General features: G+C 44.3%; 1 protein-coding gene and 1 pseudogene across 1 annotated transcript in view; one reads left to right on the top strand and one right to left on the bottom strand.

The window, feature by feature from the left end:
• Positions 1–20,613, bottom strand: part of LOC124008363 — a 58,296-nt pseudogene extending 37,683 nt beyond the window's left edge.
• Positions 1–20,933, top strand: part of LOC124008365 (gamma-aminobutyric acid receptor subunit alpha-5-like) — a 31,792-nt gene that overhangs the window by 5,119 nt on the left and 5,740 nt on the right. Inside the window, exons 5-7 of the mRNA XM_046319590.1 lie at positions 2,071–2,291; positions 5,248–5,330; positions 16,523–16,666. Of these exons, the coding sequence (XP_046175546.1) occupies positions 2,071–2,291; positions 5,248–5,330; positions 16,523–16,666 (448 nt within the window). The remainder of the gene's footprint in view (positions 1–2,070; positions 2,292–5,247; positions 5,331–16,522; positions 16,667–20,933) is intronic.

Here is a 20,933-nt window from a genome sequence, read left to right as displayed (position 1 = left end):
TCCAATTGACTCAAATGATGTCAATTAGCCTATCAGAAGCTTCTAAATCCATGCCATTATTTTCTGGAATTTTCCAAGCTGTTTAAAGGCACAGTCAACTTAGTGTATGTAAACTTCTGACCCACTGGATTTGTGATACAGTGAATTAAAAGTGAAATAATCTGTCTGTAAACAATTGTTGGAAAAATGACTATAGTTTGTTAACAAGAAATTTGTGGAGTGATTGAAAAACGAGTTTTAATCACTCCAACCTAAGTGTATGTAAACTTCCAACTTCAACTGTATGGGATGGGTTGACTAGAGCTGAAGGGTGGGACTAATAGCAACAAGATAACAAATCTAAATACATATTGTGTCCGTAAAATGTTTATAGGGTCAAAACTTTAGTGAAAAAGCACGGTAGAAAATACAAGGCAAATAGAAATCAAACTAAATGAAGGACTTTGTTGAAACACCTTTGGCAGCGATTACAGCTTTGAGACTTCTTGGGTAATAAGCTACATGCTTGGCACACCTGTATTTGGGGAGTTTCTCCCATTCTTCTGTGCAGATCCTCTCAAGCTCTGTCAGGTTGGATGGGGAGCGTTGCTGCACAGCTGTTTTCAGGTCTCTACAGAGATGTTTGATCGGGTTCAAGTCCGGGCTCTGGCTGGGCCACTCAAGGACATTCAGAGACTTGTCCCGAAGCCACTCCTGCGTCGTCTTGGCTGCGTGCTTAGGCTCGTTCTCCTGTTGGAAGGTGAACCTTTGCCCCAGTTTGAGGTCCTGAGTGCTCTGGAGCAGATTTTCATTAAGGATCACTCTGTACTTTGCTCTGTTCATCTTTGCCTCGATCCTGACTTGTCTCCCAGTCCCTGCCGCTGAAAAACATCCCCACAGCATGATGCTGCCACCACCATGCTTCACCGTAGGGATGGTGCCAGGTTTCCTCCAGACATGATGCTTGGCATTCAGGCCAAAGGGTTCAATCTTGGTTTCATCAAACCAGAGAATCTTGTTTCTCATGGTCTGAGAGTCTTTAGGTGCCTTTTGGCAAACTCCAAGTGGGCTGTCATGTGCCTTTTACTGAGGATTGGCTTCCGTCTGGTCACTCTTCCATAAAGGCCTGATTGGTGGAGTGCTGCAGAGATGGTTGTCCTTCTGGAAGATTCTCCTTTCTCCACAGAGGAACTCTAGAGCTCTGTCAGAGTGACCATTGTGTTCTTGGTCACCTCCCTGACCAACTCTTCTCGACTGGAAGAGTCTTGGTGGTTCCAAACTTCTTCCATTTAAGAAAGATGGTGACCACTCCAATGCTGCCGAAATTTTTTTGGAACCCTTCTCCAGATCTGTGCCTTGACACAATCCTGTCTCGGAGCTCTACGGACAATTCCTTCAACCTCAGGGTTTGGTTTTTGTTCTGACATGCACTGTGGGACTTTATCTAGACAGTTGTGTGCCTTTCCAAATCATGTCCAATCAATTGAATTTACCACAGGTGGACTCCAATCAAGTTGTAGAAACATCAAGGATGATCAATGGAAACAGGATGTGCCCTTGAGGTCAATTTTGAGTCTCAAAGCAAATGGTCTGAATACTTATGTAAATACATTTTTTAAATTTATATATTTATTTAGCAAAAATGTCAACCTGTTTTTGCTTTGTAATTATGGGGTGTTGTGTGTAGATTGCGAAGGATTATTCATTCTTCAATCCATTTTAGAAAACTGCTGTAATGTAACAAAATGTTGAAAAAGTCAATACTTTCCGGAAGATAGCATGTAGAAGCTGGAAGTAGAAGCTTAAGTGTTGTTGTTTGTTAGTTTACTCCAATGAGGAGAGGGGTTTGTAAGGTTAGTCGAAAATATAAAATATAATAAAATAAAATAATCAACAAAATAATAATATTTGAAAACCTTTTTAAATCTCAGGTACACCACACGTTGCATTTCCTCCTGCACAGGAACATCCTCTGAGTCTGAGTGATCAAATTAAAATAGCAGATCTGTATGTGTCCATGTAATTGGCCCCATGGGCTTTGACTCTGAGTGTTTTCACCATGTATCAACATCATGTTTCTCTCCACCTTAGGAATACACCATCGATGTGTTTTTCCGACAAAGCTGGAAAGACGAGCGTCTGTGTTTCAAAGGACCCATGGAGATGCTGCCTCTGAACAACCTCCTGGCCAGTAACATCTGGACCCCAGACACATTCTTCCTCAACGGGAAAAAGTCTATCGCCCACAACATGACCACACCGAACAAACTACTGAGACTGAAGGATGACGGGACGCTGCTCTACACTATGAGGTACCAACCACGAGACCGTTCAGTGCTATTTCAGTTGTAAATGTATCACATAGGACAGATAGGAGTACCGGTAATGTAGTATGGGGAATCGTGTCAGGTCTATTCATCGCATTTCTATCTGATAGAAAAGTATGGTGTAGAACAGAGATAGGATTGCCTGTCATTCTAAATCAGTAATCGTTCATCACATTTCTATCTGCAACGTTCTAAATGTTTCCCCTCACTGAATACATCCTTGAATTTGGACTCTGACCATGTGGACTGACCAAGAGAAACTCTGACCCTGAACCCTAATCCTTAAGAGTCTATTTACGCACCCATGCGTCAAACTAAGTAACAGTAAAAATATCTTCATCAAAATGTCAGTTTAAGCTGGAGATGTCCGTTTCTTTGATTGGGCTGCGTCTCAATCCATCGCATCTGCCTATGTCAGAATTCCACATCTACGGTGGACGGTGGCCGAGCTGCAGCAGTGCTTTTCAGACCATGAGGCATCCCCAAAATCGGTCTTCTCACGAAAACCTTTGTAGCGTCTGAACCGTTTGGGCTACAAACTAATATGACCCTACTATGGAAAGGAGAGATTCTCACAAATAGGATGGTGTTCTCTGTTTTGGATTTATGATCTCCACAAGTGTCACTCGTCTGAAGGTAACTGTTAAAAAATAAACGAATGGGGGGGAAAAAAGGGGGTTAAATATGTATCCAAAAAACAAGAATATTTACTTAGCTTTCTTATATCTCTTAAATATAGGAAAGACACTTCAAAATCTGTTTGGCCATTTATGAATGTGTTATTCAATGCGTTTCTATGGGCTATAGTAGTAAAGACCAAATTCAATATTTTTGTGGAATACCTACAGGGGTCCTACAATTCCAAATCAAATAGCTAAATGACCCATGGTATGACCATCATAAAACAATTCCATATGTTAGCTGAACCTCCCCTTCCCCACCCGAAAGGCTTAGAGAATAATATCTGAGCTTTGTGTCTGAAAAACAAATGTTACGCTCACCGAAATACAGCCAGCCACGATACACATATGGCCCTGAACTGGTTTGGTTATTGTTGTTGTCTGTGTGTAGGAGGTAACAAAAGCCTCTGCACAGCTGTTCTACTCAGCCCAGCTCTTGGTAACGTAGGCTCAGACGACTTTCTGTTCTTTTGTTCTTTGTGATGCTATATTATGTATGTTATGGAACACTGACCAATATGTGGCAGATGAGATGAAATATTCACCCTTGAATTCATAATAGACAGGAACAGGAAGTGATGACAACCAATAGCAATCATACGAATAGATCAGGACTTCCTGGTATCATTTTTAGGAGGTATAATTTATTCCATATCAATACCACCCACTAAGATCATCTTAATGTCAGATAAATAGATGCAAGAGAAATAGATGAACCATATTAACCCCTTATGGCCATGTGACCTGGCACTATTTAGCACGATCGGGCATCGCCGTCGCTGGAATCGCCGTCAGATGAGTGAAAGAAGAAGAAGAAGAAGCGGATATCAGGCCCATCATTTAAAAAGATAATAGATTTCCCAACGACTCAGGAAATGAAACATCAGGACGTTTCTGCTTTTAATCGCTCCGGTTTTACTCCTGTCTCCTAATGTATTTCCATTACCAGGAAGGAGATTAGCGCGCTACCTAGATTTATTGCATGGTCCAGCCTTTCAGAATCCACCGACATCAGGGGAAAGCTCCTTCTCCTTCTCTAATGACTAAATGTGATTGCATTCTCACCCCCCCACCCCCACCCAAAACATTAGCCCGAGAGCAACAGAGTTTTCAGAGCAAGTCATACATTTGTCGCCACAAATAATTCATACAGTGTTCTAATCCATTTCCATCATAATGTATGTGCTTAACGAGAACAGGCTGCACCCCATTATATTATGATGCAGAAGAGGTTAAAGCACGAGAGCATCATGTAGTATTCTCATTTCCATAGCAAACTGTACCTCTGATGCATGAAATATGCGTATTAAGGAACTAGTGCAGACTTTTTGGCATGTCCATTACTTTGACGTGCACTGGTGACATCAGCACATAACACGTAAATGTTAATCACACAACAAATGCAGGTTCATTATTGTGAATGCAAAAAAATGGATTACATGGGATGTTTTAGAATAGATGACACCTGTTATATGTTACTTGAGGGGGGATTTGTAGCCCTAATTTTGTAAGGGGAAAAGGCAGCTTTCTATGCATGGACTTACATTAGGATATAGCTTATCATACCTGTATACCAATATACTTTCCTTGTGAGACAGAAAAATCAGGTTATTCAATTTCCAGTCCTGCAGTTTCTCTTATAACCACATGATGGCAGCCTTTCCTGTTCATAATGCAGACCAATGAGAATTGGGCTTCATATGATCCAATAAGATCTTGAAACATGTCAGCTGTTTTTGACACATAGAAGCAAAGTAATAACATTGAATAATGATGCAGTGAAGTGAACACAACCTGAGTCCATATGGTCCTCAAGGACTAGAGGTGGCCTCATTTCGTTGTTATATCAATGTGTTACTATGTGTGGTTACTTTGTGGAGAAGTTCTCTGTGAATCCACTCTTGACATACAGCACATGGGGGATTTGACGTGAACCACAGCCGGGAATTCACAAATAATACAACCACCACAAGATGGCAGTATAATCTATGTAATGCCATGTGCTTGGATCAGGGTGAATTCTTGGTGTTTCTGTCTAGAAATGAGGAGGCCTACAAGGGGAGAAAAAAAATACTAATAATAAAAAATAAATCCTGTGATGTAATCGTACAGGCATTGTGCTCTCTATGCAACTAACATTAGCGCTGGAGACGAAGATGTCGATGATGACGGCAGCACTGGATTTGTAATGAACAGGATTATCATAGTATATCTGCAGGAGATTTGGGTTTATTGTCTTGATCTTTTGGGTCTTTCTCTAGGTTAACCATATCGGCAGAGTGTCCCATGCAGTTGGAGGACTTCCCAATGGATGCTCACGCTTGCCCTTTGAAGTTTGGAAGCTGTGAGTACAATGCCATGTGTTGATATTTAGTGTATTACGCTTTGCCACCCTAATAATACAACGGCACAGATCCCATACGTATAAACATTACTAGGCCCAGACTTCTTATGATCGGAGTATGAGTCAATGACAGCATTATTTATACCTCGTTAAACCTCCAACTCAGCAAACTACCAAATCAGTTCCTCTAAAGAGACAATTGAACTTGCACAGTATAGGATGGTACATATGGAACAAGGAAAGAACACAGGATCCAGCCACAACGACGGCGCCACAATAAGGAAGGACCTGAATCCTGAACCCGGAGGAGCTAAACCTGGTTCAGTTAAACTAGGTGGAGGGTCAAAAGGTGTATCCATCCTTTAATCAAATTGCTTGGCCTTAATTACCTCAGGTAACCTGGCCCTTAGTTACCTCAGGTAACCAGGCCCTTAATTACCTGTGGTAACTTGGCATGTGGCCTGTGTCCTCAGCCCCTGGGCTATCCTACTGTACCACCTCACCAGGGCTCCCAGGGTTGTATTCCCATTTACTAATTAGACCTAAAAGCAGACTATGGTCAGGCAGGGCTGGCCCTAGCCTTTGTGTGCACCTTCAGCGAGATTTGGTTGGGGGACCCCACACCTCGCTGGCAAAACATTTTAGTAGCCCCCCCTCTTGAGGGCGGAGAGAAAAAGTTAAAAGTACATTTCCTGCAATTCCACACATTTTGCCATGGGCATAGAAAAAATGTAGCAATTTTAAAGCATGTTGTCTGCAATTCTACACGTTTTGCCATGGGGCGAAGAGAACACTTAGCAATTTTAGAACTCATTCTATGCAATTCTACTCATTTTGCCATGGAGCGGAGAAATGTTTTACATCTAATTTCCTGTAATTCAACACATTATGCTATTGGGATGGAGCAAATTATTTACAGTTTTAAAGCTAGTTTCCGGAAATTTGACACATTTTGCAATGACTTATGCCATGTTAATATAGTATTTGAGTGAGAGTGACAAACAAAATCAATGACCCTTCGTGCCTGGTCGGTAATTCAGCCATGATTACTACATTTACAACAAGTTTAAATAGCTGGCTAGACCTATTCACCTTTTTTTTCATGCTGACATGGGCTAATTGAGTGACTGGCAGTGACTGGCATAACAAGAAGAAAACTGCTTATGCACAACCGAGTTTTGAAATTTCACCCGGCGTATTCTACTATTTGAATTCTCAACAGTTAGGTGAAACCCCTCAACCCCCCTCTCAAGTTGAAAACCATACGTTCCTTATCCCAGAGGATTTCCAGAACTGGAAACTGCTTGTACTGTTTCATCCAGGTGTCACACCAGCATCTGCGGCTAAGCATCTCATCCTTTTATGTTAACATTCTCCTGAAGTGTTGTGGGTTGGGGCAAGGCGGGGTTGGTATGGGTGTTGCCTGCCTGGTTTAAGTGCTGGCCTGAAATAGCTCAGCCGTATCTTGACCTTTTAGACGGAGTCACCACAGATGGATAGTCCCAGGGAAGCTAATAGGAATGCCCTGAGCATGTCACACAGTAGTAAACCCTGGGCTTTGTCACACCATAGGACGTATATAGCCAGATTACCTAGCTGATTGGACTGCCCCTACAGGTGTAGGATCTTAATTTGATCACTGTTTTGTTGCTGAGAATTTTTCTGCTAAGCAGGAAACGCAAACTTGTAGTGTATTTGAGTTTTAAAAAGGCTTCTAAAGTTCAGAATTTCCACTTTGATATTTCAGACTAGATTTGCCCTGATAAAAAAAGGCCAGACACTCAGAAAACATTTGCATTTGAGTCATTTACATACAGAGCATACCGATACAGTTACTACGGGTATAACAGTTGTCTGAGCACTGTGACCACAGGCTCTATTTCTCATTCCATCACCCACACATCCCACTTCACCACCAGATACAACTGCTTTCCTGTGCAGCCCAGCTCATAGGGGATATGAAGGATGATGGAAAGTGCATCTTGCCTTTACTCTCTTGGCCCACAGTTGACCTTTTTTTCAAGCAGCACAGAAAAACTAAGTCTTATCAAATAATGTCCATGATAAGTACAATGGATGTGGTAGGGTGTGGGGAGGAGGGAGTATGTGTATGTTTGTATAGATGTGGGATTGTAATTTGATCATCCTGTTGCAGGAGAACTGTTGCAGGACATTTCAAATGTGGAGTCTATTTGAGAGTTAAAAATGCTTCTGAAGTTTGTCATTTCCACATTGAAATTTTAGACTTGATTTGCCCTAATGAAAAATGTATCAACCTCTACAAAAATGTCCATTCAATATTTCCTGTTTCCTGATTATTTTCCTGTTATAACAAACTGGAAAAAAATTAAGAGCCTACATTTGTATAGGTCTGTGGATTAGCATGGAAAATGTCTGACTTGACCATGCTGCTGCTGCTAAGACGTCATTCGGGGGTCAATGCAACGTCATACTTGAGATGTGGGATCGCCTTCTTATGCTTTTTTGACAGACTATTGCATATTGTATTTTTAGCAGGCACTCTTTTTTGAAGATTACCTCATAACTAGTGCACTGTACTACAAGGAACAGTAAAATATTGAAATGACCAGTAAAAATACATCACAGGTCAAAAATGGGCCCTTTTGACACTATTCCACATCTAAATTCATAAAATGGTTCAATTGGTGTAAAGAACTATATCATGATACAGAAATAATCTACAAGAGTGCTGTAATAAACAGTCATTGAAGTCTATGGAATGATGGCATTCAAGTCTCTCTCAGTCTTCAACCGATCAGAGCTGTGGTGAACTGAAGTGCTTTTAGGGGCTGGGTTCTCTATTGTCGTCCATGCATTGCTAACACAAGGTTATCTGTATGGAGAGTACAGAGGACCGCATAATGCCCCAAATGGCACCCTATTCCCTATTTTGTGCACTACTTTTGACTCAGGTCAAAAGTAGTGCACTATATATGGAACAGGGTGCCATTTGGGACCTAGGCACAGCCTCTTTTGATATACGAGGCTGATTTAAATGGGTTGCGTATTACAGGCAAGGCTCAATCAGTGCATTGCTGTATGCACGGTGTAGCTCTTTTCTATTCCCATGGTCAATTAAAACCACAGGAGGGTTTTAGACGCTGTAAAACCATCCTATTAGTATTAGGTACTAGCACAGTCTCCTCACAGGTACAGTAGATGGCTCAGGTTTTCTGATTAAGATATATGGGTGCGTGGACAGTATCTAAACGAAGATGATATCAAATCTATCCATCATTTCATTTATTCACTTGTTCATTGTCCATGTATTTGTTTGTTCGTTTATTCATTTGTTTATTCACTCATTCAGCCATTCGTTCATTCAGTTACTCATTCATCTATCGCAACTCCTAATGTTCATGTTATGTAATAGATGGGTTTGTACCGTGCAATCTCAGTCGGGTAGAGGTTGCCGTTAAGTTGGCATAGGTGACAGGCACCGCCTGCCAAATCCTTTAGCTCTACTACTAAATCATGGTATCTCCCGCGTCATTATCCTTAATGCTTCTAAACCCACCCAACTTTACATTTTGGCCCTGGCTTTCGGGCTAAAGCCATCCAAGAAGTCTGACTGTAAATAGCAATCCACTAGGCATGGCAAGTAGTACCAGTACTACAGCAAAGTGCTATGACATGCTATTGAGCTTGGTTGCTTAGTTACTGCACTTTACATTGATCCATCACTTTCTTTTTCTTTGTTCTTCCCACCCAACACACACGCACACACGCGCACACACACACACACACACACACACACACACACACACACACACACACACACACACACACACACACACACACACACACACACACACACACACACACACACACACACACACACACACACACACACACACACACACACACACACACACACACAGGCATTTTCCTCCTACAACGAGGGAGAAATGCTTGTTTAGTCCCTAGGAACATTCACAGTGTACCTCATTTTGATTATTTTCTTTAATCCAGAAAGACACTTTGTCATCCGGGGATTAAACTACAGTCATTCTTTTCATCCTTAATTAAAAATAAAAAAAAGAAGATATTTACAAAAATGACATGGAACATGGAAATGAAGTTGAAATGAAGTAGACTGGTACAGTGTATAGCCTTGAAGAACATGACTCACCCTCACATTTTCTTTCTCTCTCTCTCTCAGTGTTCTCTCTCTCTATGTCTCATTTTCTTTCTTCCAGGTTCCTGTGGTTCTTCCCTTTCTTAACCTGGTTCTCTAGGCCTTTGTGTTTTTCAATTTTATATGCAAACCATCTACAAATGCTGAGGACTCTATACAGATGCAGGATATTAATTTGATCAACCTGTTGCAGGAGAACTTTTCTGCAATGCAGAATGTAGTGTATTTGAGGATTTAAAATTCTTCTCAAATTTGTAATTTCCACCTTGAAATTCATTTCAGACTGGATTTTAACTTCTGAAAAATCTCTGTCAATTACAATCGAAATAACAATTCAAATTTCCTGTTGCTGTAGTATTATTTCCCTGCTATTGCAAACTCTCTCAAATTAAGATCCTATATCTGTACCTCCACTTATTTCCCATGGTTCTGACTGGCCCATTATTCCTCACTATCCACTTTCCTCTGCATCTCCCTGCATGCCTAAAGAGACCAAGGCCTCAAATTGATAGCAGATAGGAAAGGTGCTGTTTCTGAGGTTTCTCTCAGAATGTTGGCGCTGCATTTTTAGGACAGGTGTGGTTTCACGTCAATATCCAACACTGTTTCTACAGTGACAGTGTTCAAGAGAGGAACAGCTTGCTAGTCGTTTCAGTTTAAATGAGGTTAACACCTCTGATAACACGTAAATCCTTCATCTGCACTTGATTGAATTCTCTTTGTTGGACTGCAGGTAATGTCCTAGCCAGTGCTTTCCTGAATCCGAGACTAGGTTTCTGACTACCCTAAAGGTTGCACCCTTATACTTTACATACAATATAAAACGCAGAGTGCAACAATTTCAAAGATTTTACTTAGTTACAGTTCATATCATAAAATCTGTCAATTGCAATAAATTCATTAGGCCCTAATCTGTGCATTACCATGCTGAAACATGAGCTGATGGCAGCGGATGAATGGCATGACAAATATACTCAGGATCTCTTCACGGTATCACTGCATTCAGATTGCCATCGATATAATGCAATTGTGTTCATTGTCCTTAGCTTATGCCTGCCCATACCATTACCCCATAGCCATCATGGGGCACTCTGTTCACAACATTGACATCAGCAAATCGCTTGCTCACATGATGCCATACCCGGGGTCTGCAGTTGTGAGACCGAGTGGACATACTGCCAAATTCTCTAAAACAACGTTGGAGGCGGCTTATGGTAGAGAAATTAACATAAAATTATCTGGCAACAGCTCTGGTGGACATTCCTGCTGTCAGCGTGCCAATTGCACGCTCCCTCAAATCTCGAGACATCTGTGGCTGTCACACCCTGATCTGTTTCACCTGTCTTGTGCTTGTCTCCACTTCCCCACCAGGTGTCTCCCATTTGTTCCCATTATCCCCTGTGTATTTAAACCGATGGTTCCGTTTTTCTGTTGCCAGTTCGTGTGTTTTTCCGTACTCCTGTTTTTCTAGTCCCTGTTTTCTATTCCTCCCGGTACTGACCTTTTCTGCCTGCCCTGACTCTGAGCCCGCTTGCCATACCATTCTGCCTGCCCTGACCTCGAGCCTGCCTGCCGTCCTGTACCCATCTGACTCTGACCTGGTTTACGAACTTCTGCCTGTCCTCGACCTGCCTCTTGCCTGCCCCTTGTCTATTAATAAATATAAGACCATCTGCCTCCTGTATCTGCATATGGGTCTTGTCCTGTGTCGTTATAGTATGAACTGGCCATGACTGACCCAGCACTCTCCCTGCATTGAGGCACCATTGGAATAATTAGGAGCTACCTTACGGAAGGACATACTTTGGCGGAACGCCATGTCCAGTGTTTCAAATCATTACTGGAGAAATTCCATGGACTATCAATCAGGCAACATGCCACAACGGAGACCTCCCAGCTGCTCAGTAATCGTGCTACCACTGGTGATTTTATCCAGCCTACTCCGGCTTCCTGAGAACCCCACTTACCTCCTCCGGAGCGCTATGCTGGGGATCCTGGAACCTGCCGGGCGTTTCTTTCCCATTGCTCCCTCATCTTTTGAGCTGCAACCCTCTTCGTTTCCTTTGGATTGTTCGAAGATAGTGTATCTCATAACGCTGATGTCTGTAAGGGCTCTCACCTGGGAAACGAGGGTTTGGGAGCAACAATCTGCCATTTGCCTTCATCTGGAGTATTTCGTGGCGGAGGTGAGTAAAGTGTTCGATTCAACGGTGAGAGGAGGCCCGAAAGCTACTTCTACTACGTCAAGACTGCTGTAGTGTGGCAGACTACGTGGTAGACTTTCGCACGTTGGCCGCCGAGACTGCCTGGAACCTGGAATCCCTGTTTGACATCTTCCTTCATGGAATATTAGCGGAGATTAAAGACGAACTCCCAGCTCGGGAGTTACCCTTAGACACAACTCCATCATAGCCTTAACCATAAGGATCTGGGCGCCTACGGGAACGCAGGAGAGAGAGATCTGTTCTCGGCCACACTCGTCCATGACTGCTTTCTCGCCTCCCAAGAACCCAGGAATTCCCCGACGCCTGCATTCTCGAGAGGATCCGAGTCACCCGAGCCCCCTCTGGAATCATCAGGGACGGGCGACTCGTTTACTCCAGAGCCTATGCAACTGGGCAGGGCTAGTTTGTCGCCTGAGGAACAATTACGCAGGCTGAGCTCCAACAGTTGCCTGTATTGTGGTGCTACAGAGCATTACATATCCACCTGTCCAGTAAAAGACCAGGCTCATCAGTAGATACGAGTACGCTGGTGGGCCATACTGGGAGTCTTCTAACTCCTATTACTCGTACCCCTTTCCATGTTATCCTGTTGTGGGGTGATTGGTCTAAATCTCTCCGGGTGATCATTGACTCTGGGGTTGACGAGAGTTTTGTGTACGCTACTCTAGTATCTGAGCATCTCCACACAACTCTTCTCCATTCCCATGGATTCCAGAGCACTGGACGGACGCTCCATTGGCAGGGTCACTCACAGTACGGTTTCCATTAACCTGTGAGTGTCGGGCAATCACATTGAGTCCATACAGCTTCTACATATTGAATCTCCCCATGTTCCTGTTGTTTTGGGATTTTCATGGCTCCAGAGGCACAACCCCCTGATTGACTGGATCACTGGTTCTATCCTGGGTTGGAGTCCGTTCTGACACTCACATTTTCTTAAAGCGGCGCAGTCTGTCCCAGGATGTCCTCCTGCGGGCTCTGGAAAAGCCTTGGATTTCACCGCCGCTCCCGCGGAGTACCAGGACCTCCTGGAGGTTTTCAGCAAGGCTAGCGCCAGCTCCCTTCCTCCACATCGCCACCTGATTGTGCCAATGACTTCCTCCACCACACTGCCTGATAGGCGGCTATATTCCCTCTCTGGCTGCTAGGAGACGAGTGGAAGAACGCCTTCAACATCCTTGTTTGCTCCCATTCTGTTCAAGCACATGTCCGACATGTCCTCCAGCACCTCCTGGAGAACCCGTTGTTTGTGAAAGCTGAGGGTGTGAATTCCATTGCTCCACTATCTTTTTTATGGGATACGTCATCGCTGAAGGGGACGTTCAGATGGAGCCTGACAAGGTGAGAGTGGTGATGGATTGGCCCCAACCCACCTCTAGAGTGCAGCTGCAATGTTTTGTACTGCTGCTTCATTCGAAGCCACAGCACCCTGGCTTCTTCCCTCTCTGCACTCACTTATCCTAAGGTTCCCATGGTCTTAAGCTGCCAACAGGGCATCCTGTCAGTTCGTGGTGGAGGTTTACTCCTCGGACATTGGAGTGGGGGCCGTTTTGTCCCAACATTCGGCCCAGGACCAAAAGTTGCACCCCTGCACTTTCCTTTCTCATCGCCTGAATTCTGCTGAGAGGAACTATGACATTGGTAATCGAGAGCTTCTTGCGGTCAAGTTGGCGCTGGAGGAGTGGAGGCACTGGCTTGAAAGGGCAGAACACCCATTCTTAGTTTGGACCGACCTTAAGAAACTTGAATATTTTCGCACCGCTAAACTCCTCAACTCCAAACAAGCTTGTTAGGCTCTGTTATTCACTCGGTTTAACTTTACCATCACATACCACCCTGGGCCCAATAATGTTAAGCCTGATGCTCTCTCTCGCCTGTATAGTTCTGCGGCTACACCAGCAGACCAAGAGACCATCCTCCCCTACCTCCTGTCTCGCTACTACACTTGTCTGGGGAATCAAGAGCCTGGTCCACAACGTGCAGCATTCCCAGCCGGACCCCAGGGGGCCCTGATTCAGACGCGCTCCCCAAGTCCTGGAATGGGAACATTCCTCGACGCTTACCTATCAACCCAGCTCCTACTGGACCCTGGCTTTCATCCGGCAAAGGTTTCGGTGGCCCACTATGTTTTCTGAACAAGACTCAGCGGCAAGCTCCGGCTGGCCTCTTTCAACCACTCCCTGGTGCCTCATCGCCCCTGGTTGCATATATCCCGGTCACTGGTCTCCCTCTGTCTGATAGCAACAACACCATCCTTACAGTGGTGAATAGGTTTTCTAAAGGCGCCCATTTCATTCCCCTCCCCAAGTTACCTGCAAGTTACCTGTACCCTCATTGGGTTGTCGGCTAGCCTGTCCTCCGCGTTTCATTCTCAGTCCAACGGCCAGTTGGAGCGTGCCAATCAGGACCCGGAGATGGCACTCCGTGCCTCGTCTCGGCCAATCTACCACCTGGAGCCAGCAACTCGTGTGGGTGGAGTACGACCGGAACGCCCTTCCCTGCTCGGCCACTGGGCTCTTACCTAGCGAGTGTTCCCTGGGTTACCAGCCTCCACTCTTCCCAGAGCAAGAGGAAGAGGTCAGCATACCCTCAGCCCAGATGTTAGTCCATCGCTGTCGGTGTACCTGGAAGAGATCCCGGTCCGCTCTCCTTAAGAACTCCTCCCGTTATCGTCTCAGGCAGAGGGTATGGTTCATCACTCGGGATCTGCCCCACAGGGTGGAATCCCATTTAACTTTCCCCCGCTTTATCGGCCCCTTTCCGATCTCTAAAATTCTTAATCCCACTGCTGTTTGTCAACTGTTGCTTTCCTCCGTATACATCTCATGGTTCATGTGTCTAAGATTAAACCTTTGTCTCACAGCCCTTTGTCTCCTGTTTCCAGGCCCCCCCCCCGTCTCATTGATGGCCATCCGGCATACACGGTGAGACGCCTCGTGAGTGTTCAACCTCGGGGCAGGGGTTTCCAGTACCTGGTTGACTGGGAGGGTTATGGCCTGGAGCAGAGGTGCTGGGTCCCCGCTAAGGACATCCTGGACCCGGCCCTCATCGCTGACTTTCACCGCCGGCATCCCGGTCAACCAGGTATGCGCCCGGGTAGGACGCCAGGTGGTGCCCCTAGAGGGGGGGTACTGTCACACCCTGATCTGTTTCACTTGTTTGGTGCTTGTCTCCACCCCCCACCAGGTGTCTCCAATTTGTTCCCATTATCCCCTGTGTATTTATACCAATGGTTTCTGTTTGTCTGCTGGCAGTTCGTCTTGTCTCGTCAAGCCTACCAGCCACACCTGTCAGGTGGATGGATTATCTTGGCAAAGAAGAAATGCTCACAAACAGATGTAAACAAATTTGTGAGAGAAAAAAATGATCTTTTTATGTGTTTAGAATAATTCTGGGATATTTCATTTCAGCACATGAAACATGGGACCTACACTTTACATGTTGCATTTATATTTTATTCAGTGTAGAATGTACATAGTATATATCTCATGATTTGAGAGTAACAATACTTTTGTTAATTAATTTAAAAAAGGAAAAATAGATACATTTGTACTTCAAATGACAACTGTCTGTTATGAGTAGTGTAAAAAGTGTGTTTCTGGTTGTAACAGATCTCCAAAATCTTCATATTTGACATGCCCTACCTGGCTACTGTAAACTGTAGCTGACCTGAACATTGTATTACTCCTCGATCCAGACTGTTCTATTGATACAGCCTATTAAGAGATCCTAATGGTTGGCAGGCCTTTGTGTTCTATCTTGGGTCAGTGTTTCAGGAGAGGAGCCAATGCAACTCCTTGTGGATGTCATGAGTCTTTAGGGCTTTGCCCCAGCTTTAGAGTGACCTCCACACTGGACCCTCCTGTAATCCACACAGAGAGCTGACAAGAGAAGTAATTTCCCTTTTAGATTAATTGGGAAATAATTTGATTACAGATCACTGATTTGAGCAAAAAAAAATAGTAGGCTACAATTTGAAGTTGGTGGGTTTGTGTGTGTGTCTGCCTGCCTGCCTGTCTGTCCGTCTAACCATTTGTCTGTCTGTCTACGTATGCATCTGTGTCTTTCTGTATGTCACGATGCCTGATGACCCTCTCTGCCGTGGCAGAGGCGTAATTTGGACCAGACCTTGGGGGTCAGCGTTAGCCGACACTGTCAGCTCCAATCAGCCACTGTGGCTATGTGATTAACAAGCTGTGTTGCGTTGCAAACATGCGCTCAACCACAGTTCAATCCAAGCCTGAAGCCCCCAGAGGGCCAAAGTTGGCAGAGTCCCTTATTCTAGTCTATACTGTACAGCTTCCAGTCGATTTCCTTACTATGGTAAAGGAAAAGAGATTTGGTATAGCTATGTTGTCTCTTAAGATCTGTTCTTAGAGAGAAAACCATTCACCACATAAGTGACGAATCCACAAACACAATGGGTGCCTAGCTGTACTCAACACAGCAGGATCAGAAGCAATGTTTTGGCACCAGGACTTTGCATTTGCTACATAAATCAACTTGAACACCAAACCACTACTTAGTTTCACTTAGAGTGGAATATGAGGAACCTTGTGTCCTGGACATAAGTAACAAACTGTTATGTTCCTACCCCAGCATGCATGTCATGCTTACACGATATAGGCCTCCGATTGTGTTGCCAGAAGAACGTTTAGCCCTAGAAATAGCTTCATCCTAGTGTCGCTTGACTCAAGATCTGAGTTTCAACTATAATTTCGATCTGAGACATGCTAGTTCCTGATATGTGCCCTGGCCTGTATAATATCTCATTAGCATCCTCACAGTGTCCTGTTTATCTCTTTCAGATGCCTATCCAGTCTCTGAGGTGGTGTACCTCTGGCAAACCGGTGCTGCCAAGTCTGTAGTGGTGGCAGAAGACGGATCCCGTCTCAACCAGTACCACCTGATTGGCCAGACCGCAGGCTCTGAGGACATCTACACCAGTCGAGGTGAAGTACAGTTAAAGTTGGAGGTTTACATACACTTAGGTTGGAGTTATTAAAACTCATTTTTCAACCACTCCACAAATTTCTTGTTAACAAACTATAGTTTTGGCAAGTCGGTTAGGACATCTACATTGTGCATTTTTGTGCACAGTAATTTTTCCAACAATTGTTTACAGACAGGTTAATTCCCTGAATCACAATTCCAGTGGGTCAGAAGTTTACAGACACTAAGTTGACTGTGCCTTTTTACAGCTTGGAAAATTCCAGAAAATAATGTTATGGCTTTAGAAGCTTCTGATAGGCTAATTGACATCATTTGAGTCAATTGGAGGTGTACCTGTGGATGTATTTCAAGGCCTACCTTCATACTCAGTGCCTCTTTGCTTGACGCCATGGGAAAATCTAAAGAAATCAGCCAAGACCTCAGAAAATAAATTGTAGACCTCCACAAGTCTGGTTCATCCTTGAGAGCAATTTCCAAATGCCTGAACGTACTTTGGTGCGAAAAATGCAAATCAACCATGTCAAGATGCTGGAGGTAACAGGTACAAAAGTATCTATATCCACAGTAAAACGAGTCCTATAATCGACATAACCTGAAAGGCCGCTCAGCGAGGAAGAAGCCACTGCTCCAAAACCGCCATAAAAAATCCAGACTACGGTTTGCAATTGCACATGGGGACAAATATCGTACTTTTTGGAGAAATGTCCTCTGGTCTGATGAAACAGAAATACAACTGTTTGGCCATAATGACCATTGTTATGTTCGGAGGAAAAAGCGGGAGGCTTGCAAGCCGAAGAACACCATCCCGGCCGTGAAGCACGGAGGTGGCAGCATCATGTTGTGGTGGTGCTTTGCTGCAGGAGGGACTGGTGCACTTCACAAAATAGATGGCATCATGAGGTAGGTCATAGTATTGGCTACTTGCCGAGTACACTCGCTAAAGTGCTAACTTATTAGCTAGCATGGCTAACTGAAAATTATGTGGATATATTGAACTTTTCAAGACATCAGTCAGGAAGCTTGGTCACAAATGAGTCTTCCAAGTGGACAATGACCTCAAGCATACTTCCAAAGTTGTGGCAAAATGGCTTAAGGACAACAAAGTCAAAGTATTGGAGTGGCCATCACAAAGCCCTGACCTCAATCCTATAGAACATTTGTGGGCAGAACTGAAAAAGCGTGTTCGAGCAAGAAGGCCTACAAACCTGACTCAGTTACACCAGTTCTGTCAGGAGGAATGGGCCAAAATTCACCAAACTTACTATGGGAAGCTTTTAAGCCATTTAAAGGCAATGCTACCAAATACTAATGGAGTGTATGTAAACTTCTGACCCACTGAGAATGTGATGAAAGAAATAAAAGCTGAAATAAATCATTATTTCTACTATTATTCTGACATTACACTTAAAATAAAGTGGTGACCCTAACTAAACAAAGACAGGGAAATGTTACTAGGATTAAATGTCAGGAATTGTGAAAAACTGAGTTTAAATGTGTTTGCCTAAGGTGTATGTAAACTTCCGACTTCAACTGTATATACATTCAACCTGTCCCAGGCCTCTTCCGATATCCACACTTGCATACCCTAGAATTAAGCAATGTATTACGGTATGCATTCTAATTGCTATGCACATATGGATGTTGGAATGGAATGTAGATTGAGACATTTTTGATTTAGATTTGTAGGACCCCTTTAGGTATCAAAGAATATATGAAAAAAATGTTTGATCAAATATTGTATTTTGGCCTTTACTACTATAGCCCATAGAAACGCATTGAGTAACACATTCGAAATGGATTTAAAAGAAGGTTTTGAAATGTCTGTCCTATATCTAGGAGACATAAGAAAGCTCAGGAAATATGTTTGTTTTTTGGACACATTTAACCCATAATTTTTGTTGCCACAAAACTACCTCCATTCTTCCGTTCATTTGTATGGGTTACCTTCAGACGAGTCCTGTGACACTTCTGGGGGTTCGTAGAGCAAAACGAAAGCCTCGTCTTTCCATAAGAGTGGTCATCTTAGTTGGTAGGCCAAACCGTTCGGACGCTACAGACGTTTTGGTGAGAAGACCAAAGCCTGGGATGTCTCATGGTCTGACAAACACCGATGCAGCTCGGGCCACCTTCCACCGCAGGTGCGGAACACTGACATAGGCGGATGAGGTGGATTCAGACATAGCCCATGCAAATATCTCCATCTTAAACTGACCGATTTTCATGGGGATTCTGTTATTATGTTACTTAGATTGACGCACAAGTGTGTCAGTAGACTCTTGGCGATTAAGTTAGGGAATTTATATTTTGGGGAAAGTGTCCTATTCCTTTCAATGTCATTTTAAGTTTGACTTCTCCAAACTCCACTGTACTTCACTATAGGCTAGAGGGGGGGAAGGAAATAGTTTGGAGAAGGAGCAAGAGCAGGAAGGGAAGTAGCCAGCTGTCACTTAGGCTACACGTGGACTCACTTATTCCTGTCCTGAGTCAAGGGTTAATCCCATGTTGACTCCCCCATCAGGCTTTTGCATAAGAGGACGACATCACAGCCCCCCAAGAGATTGGACATCCCAGGCTCCCGGGCAGGGACACGTGGGACTGAAAGGCTTTAATTCCCTTATGTAAAGTGGAACTGTAATATACATCAGCTGCTGTCTGCAGAATGGCTGTTAAAAGTGTGGATTTCCCTGGTGTTGTGCGTAGAATAGCAGAAACCATCCAGCCCAGTCAGAGTCATCATCACAGCCGTTTAACTCTTTGGCCATGAAAGGAGAGGAGAGGCAGGACAGTCCCTCCATGGCAATCTCCCTTGATCATGGATAAGAACTAAAAACCCTCCCTGCCTGTTAAGTAGGCAACGGGATCCTATAAGCTTCCCTGCGTGGCCACTGTAAAGTGTCAACTATAGTCCATTTGTGGACTGACCCCAAACTTCAGTAGGCCCGTGAACTAAAAGTGTGTTTCTGCGCATCTCCTTTCCTCCACCTGCTCCTCTCTGCTTGACAGCAAGTGACAAATGGGAGCTGCGGAGGTCAGGCGGTGGCTGTAGGCCGTCTGTCTGGCCCAGGGCCAAGTCAGTAGAGTTCACTGTCCCCGATGGGAATCCAGTGGGTCAGTTCTGTTGTGGTTCTTGAATTAGCATGTGCCTAATCTTAGGTACAATCCCTCTATGGCTAAATCAAGACGAGATTATCAAACGGCTCGGTTTAGAGACATGACATCCTATACCCCCTCACAGTACATTTACAAAATAAGCACGTACTCCCCTAAAATGATATAGTACACTGTTTGGTAAAAGAGGGAAATATATGCAATATATATATTGCCTTTATGCAATGTCTCCTTTGGACATAATCCCAAAACCCAGCCTATTCCAGTTGTTTTCTTATTTATATTTGCATATTTACATGTAAGTAAAGGACGACCGTTGCCTTAGTACTCACCAGTTGACCAACATGGCTGCGTTATTGTCTGCAATGAATGGAAGTTCCCCATAAACGCTCCAGAATCCTTGCAGTAAAATCCACCAAAGGTACATGTTCATTCCTCTATGAGTCTCATCGGGCTCCATGCATCAACAGCAAACAGTCCGGATGGAAGATCGGTCCCCGGTCGGTCGCTCGCTCGAGGCGGAGAGAGGCTGGGAGTCATGGGTGTCTCCCCGGTGGGCCGAGAAGACGCCGGCTAGCTGGGGCTTCTGGGGCTGGAGACATGATGGTGCCTGCGTTGGCCCTGCGTCCTTTTGGCTCACAGAAACACAAACTTCCCATGGGGCACCAGGTCAACCCCCCTCCATCACACCCCTGGGAGAATTGTGATTAACTAGGAGCTAAGGTGTGCAGATATCTGTCCGTCAGTCGCTGGAGATTTGGTAGCGTCGCGTCCTTGTCGAGTGCGCGAGGCCAGAGCACAGCAGAGCAGAGCCGAGCTGAGTGAGTGGGCAGGACTGAGCTAGCGTTTTCCCTGATGGCAGGATGCAGATTGTGACAGGGGATTAGTGAGATACAGAAATCGGATTTTGCCTGGAGAACGCAGCAGTCATCAGTGGATTTTCTATAGTTTATCAGGCGCCGGCTGTGGGAAGCTGGAAAGGATTTTTTTTAAAGCTTCAAATGCAATCTTCAGTTGGTTAACAGGATATGTTGTTTTTTTTCCTCTCCCCTTTTTTTACCTCTAAACATTTACCTCACACAGCAACTGTCACACTATTGAGTGTAAAACATACATATTGTAGGGACACCATTTTCTATCATATTTTATTCATCTGCT

Source organism: Oncorhynchus gorbuscha, linkage group LG21, assembly GCF_021184085.1.
Source record: "Oncorhynchus gorbuscha isolate QuinsamMale2020 ecotype Even-year linkage group LG21, OgorEven_v1.0, whole genome shotgun sequence".
Classification (NCBI taxonomy): Eukaryota; Metazoa; Chordata; class Actinopteri; order Salmoniformes; family Salmonidae; genus Oncorhynchus; species Oncorhynchus gorbuscha.
The sequence above is the reverse complement of the archived record's forward strand: the minus strand, read 5'-3'. Positions and strand labels throughout refer to the sequence as shown.